At 40.7% G+C, this 13,986-nt stretch overlaps 1 protein-coding gene across 4 annotated transcripts in view; it reads right to left on the bottom strand.

The window, feature by feature from the left end:
* Positions 1 to 13,986, bottom strand: part of MYBPC1 (myosin binding protein C1) — a 114,390-nt gene that overhangs the window by 75,726 nt on the left and 24,678 nt on the right. For all 4 annotated transcript variants that reach the window (XM_075007537.1, XM_075007509.1, XM_075007517.1 and 1 more), the window contains exons 2-3: positions 4,343 to 4,396; positions 2,356 to 2,397 (exon numbers count right to left, since the gene is read on the bottom strand). In XM_075007537.1, the coding sequence (XP_074863638.1) occupies positions 2,356 to 2,397; positions 4,343 to 4,396 (96 nt within the window). The remainder of the gene's footprint in view (positions 1 to 2,355; positions 2,398 to 4,342; positions 4,397 to 13,986) is intronic.

The raw sequence follows: 13,986 nt of genomic DNA, 5'->3' as shown, positions 1-13,986 counted from the left end.
TTACTGTGTAGCAGAATCTCAAACAGGTTTTTTTTTTAATTTAAAAAATCATTCCAAGCATTAGAACCAAATGGCTTGGCAACATGAAAAATTCCTACCCTCTAGCAAAGAATAAAGAGATATGCTGGTATGAAAACACAAAAAGCAGAAGACAGCTTGTATTCTAAAAGACAGAACATCATTGCCTGATGAGATACTTACCAAGGTATCTTTTTAGTTCAGCACAATGTAGATTTGTAGAGTTATAGGGGACGATGTTACAGATATTCAATTCAGGAGCAAAATGTTTTTTCCAGGTCAAAATTCAAGCAGGCATAACCAACTATTACTAGACTATTTTAAGGCTAAAGTCTTCACTTCTGTTTCTACCTATCTGGAGTGCAAAATGCCCCTGAATAGAACTGTTACCAAGCATGAGAGATTTAAGTTCTTCCCAGAGTATTTTTGTGACAAAATAAGAGCACTATTGGAAGACAGCTAGCAGCATGCACACACGCTAAGTTCAGCATGTTTGTTCAGATAGTGATATCTGGTTCATACATTCTGATTTTCTGTTTCCAAAGTAATCTGTAAACAAGTGTTAGATGCCACATCACATCTAGGCTACGTCTACACGTGCAGCCAACATCGAAATAGGCTATTTCGATGAATAACGTCTACACGTCCTCCAGGGCCGGCAACGTCGATGTTCAACTTCGACGTTGCTCAGCCCAACATCGAAATAGGCGCAGCGAGGGAACGTCTACACGTCAAAGTAGCACACATCGAAATAGGGATTCCAGGCACAGCTGCAGACAGGGTCACAGGGCGGACTCAACAGCCAGCCGCTCCCTTAAAGGGCCCCTCACAGACACAGTTGCACTAAACAACACAAGATACACAGAGCTGACAACTGGTTGCAGACCCTGTGCCTGCAGCATAGATCCCCAGCTGCCGCAGAAGGAGCCAGAAGCCCTGGGCTAAGGGCTGCTGCCCACGGTGACCATAGAGCCCCGCAGGGGCTGGAGAGAGAGCATCTCTCAACCCCCCAGCTGATGGCCGCCATGGAGGACCCAGCAATTTCGACGTTGCGGGACGCGGATTGTCTACACGGTCCCTACTTCAACGTTGAGCGTCGAAGTAGGGCACTATTCCTATCTCCTCATGAGGTTAGCGACTTCGACGTCTCGCCGCCTAACGTCGAAGTTAACTTCGAAATAGCGCCCGACGCGTGTAGACGCGACGGGCGCTATTTCGAAGTTGGTGCCGCTACTTCGAAGTAGCGTGCACGTGTAGACGCAGCTCTAGTCTTTTAAAAAGGCAATCTATCAGCTCCCACCTAGGACAGATCAAAAAGTCAGAGCAGATATATTCAAGGCCTGTTTCAAGAAAAAATGTTGGGTCTGACTGAGATGTCTTATCAGAATCAGAAACCTCATATTTAAATCAATAACTATATTGTCCATCTAAAGTGAGCTGATTAGCTGTTCTAATTCTACTTTAGCAGTGAGTAAAGAATAATGCATGGTATGTATGTGCCATATTTGAGCTTTCGTTTCATGTAAAAGAGTAGAATGTGATCCCATCCCTCCAAATGTGTGTTCCTAAATGGAAGAATTGCCAGCTGAGGGCCAGATTCTAATTTCAGATAAGTAGCAGGAATAGTTATGTATGTTGAAAATGTAGTTGGTTACCATTATATGTATGCTTATTTTTATTCACAGCAGATGATTCTTCAAGTAAGGCAATAACAGAACATGTATTGAGGATTACAGCTGGGCCCTAAATGAAGAAAAATGAATGAAATGAGAATATTCCTTAGCAAAGAACCAAGATGACTTGGTTGACCAGATGTCTGCTGAAAATGTACAGTGTGAAATACTAAGTTTCTGAGACAGAATCAAAACAGCTTTGGATGATAAAATGAGATTTCCCACATCATGTAGGAGCTACTGGTATGCTCTGATCTGAATTTCTTTGAACTATTTCAGTGTCACCAGCCATAATCATTTGAAGATAGCTTTCTGCTCATGCAAATCATTTGAAACCTCATGCAGAAAGATGTTTACTACACAGTAAAGCCCAGCAAAGGTGAGTGTATTTCATACTTGTTTACAGAACTTTTGAAGAAAACATGTAAACAGCATAATTTCCTTGTTCTCAGAGTCATGCAACCCCCCCAAAAAAAAATAAAAATAAAAAAAACACAAACCAAATCAAACCAAACCAAAATCCAGGAAGCTTCAAAACACACTATTGTAATACAAAGCAACAAAATTCTGAAAACAAACAAACAAATCAAACAATTTCGCACAAGTATAACATTGAATGATACTCTCCCACCTTCCAGCTTTTGGGATATGATTGTTCACTCACCTTTAGCCTGCTCAGTTCCATCCTCTTTTGGTTTATTTTGTTCTGTGTAGGAAGTACAAGCACATTTTTGAGAGAATCTTAAAGTAAAAAGAAAAACTTGCACAGAATTTTAAAGACTAGAACAAAGCCTTTGGTCTTATAAGTGTGTACCCTCCACCCCTCAAGAAGGTTATTGGTAATTGTATAATGTATTGCTGCCACAAGTCACTACACCAAACACGACCTGTTGGAATATTATATCTGTTTTATATGCTATCCAATTACATGCTATTGAAAAGGGTTGTTGGAGCCTCCCTCACAGGAAGCAAAATGACACACCTTCTTCCAAAGCAGCAATTGTTAAGGCCCTTGTCCTCTTCAGAACTGATCCAAACCTGTGGTAGCCAATTGAAAGACTCCAAGTCATGTCAATGGGCTTTGATCTTGACTTCAGGACTGTCAAAGTCTGATCATATTGAAATGCCTCATATCTCCTTGGCCTCAGGCAGTTTGTTTTTAGGGCTGTGTACGGTACAGACAGACAATGCTAGAGATATGACTTGGCATTTCTTCCTGGGGAGGATTTAAGATCAAATAGCCATACTAATGCTTTTAGGCTATTTGCTTTCAGTACAGCTGGCTTTGAGGTGCTATTGTAGATCCTAGCAGGAAAAGATAGGGCCACTCCTGAGAGACTAATTTTTTGTGTCTGGGACAATGCAGAAGTTAGTGTTTGTAAATTCTTAACTACTCATTCCAAAAGGGTTCACTGCTCCAGGGGTTTTTCTGGGTGCTATTTTATTAACTATCTTATTCAATTTGTGTACCAGTTCATTCGGAGCTATTGCAAGGATGTATTGATTTGCAATGTACTTAGGATGCTGAGGAGACTCAGCTCTATTTCCCACCAAATCTCACCTCCTCACTATGGTTGAATGATTTACGTAGAGCCTAATGGAGTGTAATGTTTGGATGAAACATCACTAGCTGTAGTGCCATCCAAGACGGGGCTAGACACTAGAATTGATCCAAAAATAAACCAAGCAAATATATAGGCATATAGTTGACCTACTGTGTGAGTGTTAATGTAGTTCAGGCAAGCAAGCTGATCAAACCATAAATGCTTTGGGCTTCTACCCTTCGTGTTTCCACAAGAGAAAAGGGACCAGTTATGTTCAGAGCTTCATGTTTATCTGAAGCCTTATTCACTAATGCCACATCTACATGAGAAGCATCTGTCAACAGAAGCGAATCTCAGAAGGGACTTCCTGGCAAAACTTCTGCCACAGATTGCATCTACACATAAAAGCAGATTGAAAGAGCAATCAGCTCTGTCAACAGAGAGCAGCCAGCCTGCCTGTCCCTCTCTCGACAGAACGGCTGACTGGCAGCTCAGCAAACAGGGCTGCCTGGTGAACCGGAAGCCATGTCTGTTGACAAAAGGGCCTGAAGCATCTACACAGCTGTTTTCTCAACAGAACACTGTTGAGAGAGGTGTTACACCTGAATGGGGAGAGGTATAATGCTGATGGCAGATGCGCTGGGTTTTGTTGACAAACTGTTGACAAAGGGCAATTTGCTTGCAGATGCTCAGCGTTGCTTTGCAACAAAAGCCCAGTTTTGCTGTAAAAAGCCTCTCCTGTAGACATGGCCTAAGGATTAGATTTGGACCCTCTGAACCACACTGAGTAGTACCTTCAGTGGGAAATGATCGGCAATGTTTGTGTAGTCACAACATGAAGTTGATAACATAATCGAGTCCCAAAATTTTATCATTCCTTTCCTATGACTGTGTGTGAAAAGATTTGCAATGTACCATATTTATGAATTCTCCTCCAAATAACATGGAGCCTGAGAAATTAGCAGCTCTTAAGAAAACCTATAGGAATGGTAAGGGAAGACATCACTTTACTAAATTGAGCTCATTTCCTATTCAACAGCTGTTTGTTTACAATCAGACAATAAAAATAGGCACAAAATCAGGTAACAGTGCAATTCCTTTACTAACCTGCAGATGGCGATGTTTCTGCAGGTGGCAAAATTTCCGCTTCAGTTTCAGTCTCTGAAAATAAAGAAAATGCTGAATTTGAAGTAAAAATATTCTTCATACATTTAATTATATATACTTTGAAACCACCAACATTCAGTTTAGATTAAGACTTCAAACTCAAGCTCAAAAATTAGTTTACACTATTTCACATACAGTATATGACATCTTTCCTATTCCCTACTTCATTCATAATATCTCTGTATTATTTCTTCTTAATGACACACCAGCTATTCTAGAGATTTATATTTTAAAAGCTCTTTCTATTGTATAAAAAAAGCAGAAATTATAAAAGGGCCCATTTGCTCCTACAAAGAATCTCCTTAGCAGTTCAATATACTTTTTCTACAGCTAATATTGCCACTTTCCTTAAGAACATAAGAATGGCCCTAATGGGTCAAACCACTAGTCCACCTAGCCCAGTATCCTATGTTCTGATAGTGGCTAGTGCCAGGGAATTAACCGAACAGGCAATTAAGAAATGATCCATTCCCTGTCATCATCACTCAGCTTTTGGCAGTCAGAGGCTAGGAACACTCAGAGCACAGGGCTGCATCTCTGATCATCCTGGCTAACAGCCATTGATGAACTTATCCTCTAATCATCAATCTAATTCTTTTTTGAAATTTGTTAGGGTACACCTACATTGACAAAAAACTTCAAAATGGCCGTGCTAATAGCCAAATCGAAGATTACTAATGAGGCACTGAAATGCATATTCAGCACCTCATTAGCATGCTGTCAGTTGCAGCTCTTTGAAATTGCTGCATTTTGCTCCTGCGTGGCTTGTCTACCCAGGGGTCCTTTTCTAAAGGACCCCACCAACATCGAAATTCCCTTATTCCTATGAGCTCATTCCTTTGGTGATTTCAAAGTTTTTTGTCAGTGTAGACACGGCCATTAGTTTTGACCTTCAGAACGTTCCTTAGCAAAGAGTTCCACTGGCTGTGTTTTGTGTAAAGTACTTCATTTTATTTTAAACCTGCTGCCTATTAATTTCATTGCGTGAACACTGGTTCTTGTGTTGTGTGAAGGAGTAAATAACATTTCTTTAGCCATTTTTCCCCCCACCAGTCATGATTTTAATAGACTTCTACGTATCATCTCATCATTGCCCTTTTTTTTTCAAGCTGGAAACTCCCAGTCTTTCTAATCTCTCTATACAGAAGCCGTTCTATATCCTAATAATTTTTGTGCCTTTTTCTGCACCTTTTCCATCTTTTTTTAAATGCAGTGATGAGAACTGCACCCAGTATTCAATGTGTAGGCATACCATTCGGGCATTACAATACTTTCTGTCTTGCTATCTATCCCTTTCCTAATGGTATCTAACATTCTGGCTATGTCTACACTAGTCCCCCACTTTCAAAAGGGGAATGCTAATGAGACACTTTGGGATATGCTAATGAGGCACTGCAATGAATATGCAGCATCTCATTAGCATAATGGCAGCCGCAGCAGTTCAAAAGTGCTGTTTCAATCGCATGTGGCTTGCCTACACAGGGTTCTTTGTGAAAGGACCCCACAAACTTCAAAATCCCCTTATTCGTATAACCAAATAGGAACAAGGGAATTTCGAAGTGTGCGGGGTCCTTTCAAAAAGGACTCCATGTAGATGAGCCATGCATGATTGAAAGTGGCACTTTCAAAGCGCCACAGCCGCTATTATACTAATGAGGTGCTGCGTATTCATTGCAGAACCTCATTAGCATATCCCGAAGTATCTCATTAGCATCCCCATTTCAAAAGTGGGGGGCTAGCGTAGACATAGCCTCTGTTAACTTTTTTGATTGCTGCTGTACATAAAGCCAGGAGTGGATTAAAAACAGGTTGGGCCACGGGACAACACAGTCACCAGGGGACCCCCAATATATTAAAATATTAATGTAACATTATTATTTATCTTTAAAATCTATCCATGCTTATTACTTCTCATAATGCGTAATAAAATTACACAACTTTAAAATAAGAATGACATGTCACATTTCTTTCGTTCCATTAAAGTGAATTGTTTGAACAAAATAGAGTTATGGAGCCTGGGGGCCTTTCATGCCTTGGGACCCAGAGGCAACTGCCTCTTTTGCCCTTATATTAATCCACCATTGCATAGAGTAGATATTTTCAGAGAATTAACCGCGATGACTTCAAGATCTCTTTCTTGAGTGGCAACTGCTAACTTAGATCCCATCATTTTACATATATGGCTGAGATTATGCTGCTTTCCAATGCATGTTACATCATATTTATCAGGACCGAATTTCATCTGCCATTTCTGCCAGTCACCTAGATTTACTGAGACCTCTTTGTAACCCTTCACAGTCTGCTTTGTGCTTAACTATCTTGAATAATATTGTTTCATCTGCCACCTCACTATTTGCCTCTTTTTTCCAGATAATTTACAAATATGTTGAATGGCATTGGTCCCACTACAGGTCTCTGGGAAAACCTCTAGTTATCAGTTTTCATAATGAGGAGAAGTAATTTATTCCTGTCCTTTAATACATGACTTTTAATCAGGTCAGTGATCCATGAGAAGATCTTCCCTCATATGCCATGAAAGTTTACTTTGCCTAAGAGCTTTCGAGAGGGTCCTCTTCAAAAGCAGTCTGAAAGTTTAAGTACACCATAGCCACTGAATCATCCAACTTCCACATGTTGGCCCCCTCAAAGAAATCTAATAGATTGGTGAGGTATGATTTCCCTTTACCAAAATGCGTGTTGACTCTTCCACAACAAATTATATTCATCTATGTGCCCAATAATTCTATAATAGCCTTAAATAAATACAGATATTTGATCCTCTACTTGTTTTAATTCTGTATCAAATTACACTAGTTTTTGTGTTTTGACTTCCTAGTTACATCACTCAGTATAGTAAATAAATAGCCACAATATGCTATACTCATATTTATAACCCATATAGTTTTTCAAAATAGACAAAGTGCTTTGGGACAAGGACCCAATTTGTGTGTTTGTATAACCTCTTCTGCAGTGGGGCCCTGACTGAAGAATTCTGGTGGTACTGTAATAAAAGGCTCTTATTCAGAAAAGCAAGCCATTCAGGAACAGCAATTAAGCACATCCCCTAGATGTCCCATTGAAGTAAAAATGCTTTCTGAGGCTTAGTTTGGGTTCTTCAAGTCAGTGGGATTTAAGCACATGTGATCCTGAATACGGTTGCTTTCTTGACCAGAGCTTAAACCACTAGCATCACAATGATGCTTTTGTAAGGTGGTTTCCCTCTTTTTAAATACAAAAAAGACATTCCATGTTTTAGTAAAATGCCCTTCAACTGGAGAAATACAGAGCATGAGCTTGTATCCTAGATGGTAATATACGAATATCTGATGCACTTTAAACTGACTTACTGGAGGAACACTCCTGGTAGCACTAGTACCATTGTTAGTATTACTTTTTTAGGGTGAAATTCTTCTCTCAGACACCTTGATTCTGATATTCCATTCTCTCAACATGATCAGATTTTCCATTACTGTTTGTGGAAGTTCTGTGCAAGTAAAAAGCATAAAATACCAGAATAAAGATCCTCCATCTGGATCTTCAGGGAGAAATTTGAGTTTGTTTCTTTCCCACATTGCCTAAAATAATTTTAAAGTATCCAGGTTACATATGTTGAAACACAAATTTTCCAACACCTTTCTGTGCCACATGCCCACTTTTTATAGACTATTGGATATAATGTGAGACGTGTAAACTGTCTTGGCAGAATTTGAGATTTTAAAATATTTTTGACAGATAATATAGATATTCATTCTCAAGCAGATTTTTATTGATCTAATTTTTCAAAGCTGTGGGAAGTTAAGGGGACTCAGAAAATGGCAGAGGTCAGAGAAATTCAAAGAGTTAAAGCAGGGGTCAGCAACCTGCAGCATGGGTACTAGAATAGCACAAGGGCTATAGCTCAGCCCTGCTTCCCCTCCCTCATGCAGCTGGGAGCTTGCTTAAAGTCAGGCTGCCTGTGGATTAACAAAAGACCAGCTAATGCTACCAACCCAGCACCTAAATGGTAAAGCTCTGCATCTTCATTTATCTATTAATGAAGCTGTTGTAAGTAGCACTATTAGTGACTTTAAAAGGTATCACTGGCACTAGGGCCATGCAAAGAGGTCAAAAGGACAAATTTTGGCACTCTGCCTCAGAAAGGTTGCTGACTTGTGAGTTACAGGTTTATAACTATTAAAAGACAAATTGTCAACATCACATGCCAAATATACAAAGTAAACTTCCCTACATCAAAAGCTAAGTTCCCCAGCATCTTTTTTCCCTTTTTCAATGGAAATGTTTTTTGTTTGTTTGTGTGTGCGTGTGTGTATCAGTACATATCTAATCCTTAAAAGACTACCTATTAAGTACTTCATCTTGAGCACACAGGTGATACTGCACTAGTTCTTTTCTACATTGTAGCTCCCACCATAACTCTATCTTGTTAGAACTAGAAGATTATTTCTACATTTTATTATTTAATGTTGAACGTATAGAAGAAAAATTTTCCTTATCATAGTTAAGACAAGATCAAATTTTCTAACTCACTTAAGACCTATTTTTGGGATCATATATTGTCCAACCTGAAAATATTATGACGACAAAACTTCAGGTTTGAGATACTTTTTTATTTAGTCCCTTGTCATTAGCAAATCTTTGAAGAACCAATTATTAAAGCAGAATAAGTTAATTTGTTTCCAAACTGCAATGGTATTAGGAGGACACACTGCTTCAAAAAGCAGAAGTATTTATTGTACCCATTATATCATATTCTAGTTTAAACAAGAGCAAATTTAAAAGGCTGAACTCTTCTGACTTTAACATTCGACACTGAAGCCAATGGATATTGACCCCTATTATGTGTCAGGGTATTAAACTATTAACCTCTGGAATCATGATCCAGCTGGTATCTAGGAAACAAAGTTTCATATTCTGATACATAGGAATGCTAGTAAGACTACTCCACTGCCCTTAGTTATAAATATAACTAGATTCATACTTACCATTCTTACTATATCCATGTAATGATTTTTTTAAAAATACTTTTAGGATACAGAAGCTTTGGGATGATTCAGGAACTTTCAGTCACAGAAGTGGTCTGAAGTCAGATATTGTGTCACATGCTACAGCAGTGGTGGGTAACCTGCAGCTCATGGACCCCCTAGTGCCCTTTCCCCCATGGGGCTCTTGTGCTCCAGACACTGGAGCCCCACACTTCCCACACCTCCCCACTCCCTCACAGCACTTTAGGAGGATCCATGAATTGCCTGATTCCCACTCTGTTCCTTCCCTCCCAGAGCTGGAATGCAGTAAATCAGCTGCACACGGTGTTCCAGCTCTGGGAGGAAGGGGGAGATGCAGGGACAGAGTGCAATTCAGGAAATCTGTGGGGACCAAAAGTTCTGGGAGAGAGGAGGAGGAGCAGGTAAGTGTGGGGTTCCAGTGCCCCAGTGCTTGAGAGGCACATGGGGGAGGTGGCAGACAGGAATTTGTGGGCTGCAGGTGGAACTCCAGTGAGCCATGGGGCTGTTGCAGCCCTCTGAGGTGAAGTAAAGCTACTCATGTGGCTTACCCTCTATTCACATTTACCCATCCCTGCACTGCAGTGAATCAGTGTAATGAATACATGCAGATTTTATGTCCACTAGCTACAGGTACAGAGCGCAGGACCACAAGGTTCCAAGTCACAGACCTCTACAATTTAAAATAAAGGTGGAATTCCATATGTCAGTAAATGTGCATTAAGATTACTGTGATGCTTTATATGGGTTCTTATCAATGCTTTTTTGTGGACTTGGTTCTTGCTACTTGGGCTTTGCTTTGAGGAACATGACATGAAGACGTCCTACTCATGATCAAGTGACCACCAGGAAATAGAGTTTTAACTTCTGCTGTCCCTCTTCACCTTCATGAGTTTGCCTGCATAACTTTATGAGCTCAGGAGAGTATGAGTGTGTGTGGGTGTGTGTTTGAAAGCTAGATCCCCTTTTTCCTTCAATCCAATAGTGGCATTTTAATAAATACATACGAGTGTAACCCTGGGGTGGTCTCTGGCCTAAACTAGAGTAACAGCCACCTGACAAAAGGAGCTAAAAGTTACATAAAGGGCTGTTCTACCTTGGGTCTTTGCCCATTTTGTCTCCAGCTGCACAGGAGAAAGAAGCATCCCAGCAGGCAGAGGCCAGCACGAGGTAGGGAGCCCTGCCTGCCTCCCTGGGCGTGGATAACTTTCTAGGTCAGAGGTGGGCAACCTGCAGCCCAAGGGCCACAGGTGGTTCCATGTGTGGCCCACAAGTCATTTTGTTTAGTGTTGCCCAGGCACAAGGCTGCCAGATTCTTCTGGGTTTTGTCTGCCTATTTTTTTCCTTTCAGTGTTACAGAAGTAACATAGACTTAAAGCAAGGGTGTGTGAAGTGGGGCACGTGCTGATTGCATGGAAGAGTGTGCGAGCTGTGTGCTCCTGCTGCATCCACTTCATGCGCTGTTCTGGTTCAATCAGCACACTCTGCAAATTCTAGGTGTGCAAGGACAGTTAGCAAAACTACCCCATCCTGGGAGACCATCTCAGTTAAGACAACCTTGTAGCCCACTGACATGTAGATGGGCGACTCCTGTGGTGCCCCCCCCCCCGCTTAGGTTGTCTCTCCCTGCTCTAAGGAGTCCCTTGGGAAAGGTAGTAAAAAGAGGTGGTTGGACTGTTATGCTTTATATTTTCCATACTCCTGGGAACTTTATATGATTACGTAAATGAGCAAATATGTTAGACTTCTATTCAAAGTGTGTCAGTGTAGGCTCTGCTTCACAATGACCACATGCTTCCAGAGAGAGTTAAACTGTTAACCAGAAGGCTCATGTCTTTTAATGGGATTTTGGAACAGGGCATGTTTAAGTACAGATGAGTCTGAAAGGTCAGCACTACCCTCAGGGAGCTAGGCACTTGGAGAGTGGGTTCCAGTTATCAGGATGGAGTGCTAACCAAAGTGCCTGTCTCCTGTGTGGACCTGGGGACCCCAAACTGGGTAAGGATGAACTCTGTCCAGGCTACATAAGCTTAAAACACCTTATGGGTCCAGAGCCATAAATACTGAGATGCCCCTCACAGCAGTCTGGGTGGCCAGCAGTGGGCACTTAACTGGATTGGTGACTCCATTTGTGTCCCTTTAATTATCATATTTGACTGACAGTTTTGTTTCTGAGGCTAGCCAGGAAAAAAACATTAATAGGACTTAGGAGCTGCCACGTCTCCTCTTTCCTATCTGACCTCATAAATGGACAGCTAGCCAGGAAAGAGCTCAGCAAGTTCAACGAATAGTGACTATTGTGTTCTTTTCTCCAGGCTCACTGAAGTCTTCAAATGCCACTCTTAAGAGCCCAATTGCCTTATACAGCCCTCTGGCCACATGCTGTCAGGGACTTTACTGTGGACAAAGTGTTGATGCCAAAATGCCCTATTAGGCATTCCACAGCTACTGGAGAGAAGAAATGTTCCACTGAATCATCAATCATGAACTTCCTGGGTTGCAGAGTGCAGAAGACTGGTGAAACTTCAGTTGAGCAGGAGTGAAGAAACCTAATTCCAGCTGCATGGCTATGCAAAGACATCAGTGGGAAAAATACCTAATACTAAATAAAATAATTGAAAATTCTGTCTTGTAGATAGTTAATTCTCCTAGGGCAACTAAAATGAATTTTGCTATATGGGGCAAAACTATTGCATTGAAAAAGAGAATTAAATCCCCTTTTCTGAAGTTATTTCACCAAAATAATTCTCATGCAGCTGTAGTAGCACATGACTGATGCATTTCATTTGTTAATTTTGTATTCCATGAAAAGCCTAATTTATCAGTTGGAGGTGACACACCAGCATAAGCTGGTCTAATAAAAGATATTACCTCACCAAACCAACCTTGTCTCTCTATTGAAACTTGCAAGACAGCTGGCGGTAAATAACTCTACAGAAAGAAAGGAAACTAACGGAGCTCTGCCTTGCACAAGGCTACTCAGAAAGGATAGTATGTCAAGAAGTGTAATTAGCAAACTCGGTGAAAGCACAACTGTCACTTAGATAACAACATCAGACATTCTTCCATGTCTCAGTCATGTCATGAGGAGGATTATAAATCCAATTTGGAACAAAGGCTAAGCACTGAGAACCAAGACATCTTGATTTTCTGATTTACAGTTGTATACACCCACACAGCCTTGCATTACAGTTGGCATTGCCACTTGAGTCATCACCAATGATTTTTAAAGTCGCTATTTACAGTTAAGATGGTATTCCACGTTTCAGTTAAAATGGGATTTTAAATCTCTTGCTATGCATGCAAATAATGAAATTGAAATAACTCTGCTTATTTTAAAGTTAGGGATGCACTTAAGAATCCTGTTAAATCCAGGCCTTCACAATTGAAAATTTCAATTCAGTTTTAGGGCCTGTCTGAGTTGGAATCAAAGTACATTGTCTACAATTGCTTTATGCATTTTTATGGCCAGAGGCTTTAGCATAGCACCCAGGATTTCAAACAATGGATGCCTACAGTTTGGCTTCTGTGTCCATACAAAAGTGCTAAATAAGTGGCCTGATTTTCAAGAGGGCTGACATACAGACATATATATACACACATCCCCTTATTTCGATCAGTGAGCGGGATAAGGGGATTTCAAAAGGTGAGGGATCCTTTCGAAAAGGACCCCCATGTAGCTGTGCCGAGCCGCGCGCTTTCGAAAGCGGCACTTTTGAAGCACCACAGCCGGAAGCATCCTAATGCTAATGAGGCGCTGAATATTCAATTCAGTGCCTCATTAGTAATCTTCAAAATGGTGATTAGCATGGCTATTTCAAAGATTTGTGCCCATGTAGGCACACCCAGGAGGTTCTAAGGTTCCAATTGAAGAATGATTACTTTTGTTCAATAATTTCACAACAGAAAAAAACTTTTGGAAAAGATATCACCGGTCATGTATTAGAAATTCTGGAAGGTTTCAAATTAAATTTTCAAGTCTTCATTTTCCAAGCGCATGACAATGGATCCAATATGGGTGAGAAGTACAATGGAGTACAAGCAGTCCTTCCTGAGCAAAATCCAGACTGTATTTTCTCCAGATGTGGCAAACACACACTATATATTGTTTGTGTTGAACGCTTCTTTGCCTGCTTCAGTACAATCACATGCTTTGGAACAATCCAGAAACTGTAGAGCTTCTTCACATGATTTCGAGTCTGAAAGACCCAAAATTTTTGGGAAGAAGGGGCCACGCTTCTACACAGCATTTTGGAGTCCGGAAGAACGGTCTTCTGGACTCCAAATCATGTGATGTTATGCTAATGAGGCATGGAGAATTTGCATCCATGCCTCATTAGCATCTTTCGCTCAGTGTATTAGCATGCCACTTCTGAAGGAAGTGGTCTGCATAGAAATGGCCTAGCCGTCTTCGAAAGTGGGAAATTCTGAAGCAACATCTATTTGTTTCCCATCAAGGCATGTTGACAACAAGATAGTCAACACAAACTGATGATGATAAACCAGTTGTACAGCATTCGGACTCTCTGAGAAAGGCTTTAAGTGAGCTTGAATCTCTTACTCTCACAGTGCAAACTGACACCA

The sequence above is a fragment of the Carettochelys insculpta genome, chromosome 1 (genome assembly GCF_033958435.1).
Source record: "Carettochelys insculpta isolate YL-2023 chromosome 1, ASM3395843v1, whole genome shotgun sequence".
In the NCBI taxonomy this organism is placed as follows: Eukaryota; Metazoa; Chordata; order Testudines; family Carettochelyidae; genus Carettochelys; species Carettochelys insculpta.
This window is presented reverse-complemented; position numbering and strand designations above follow the sequence as displayed.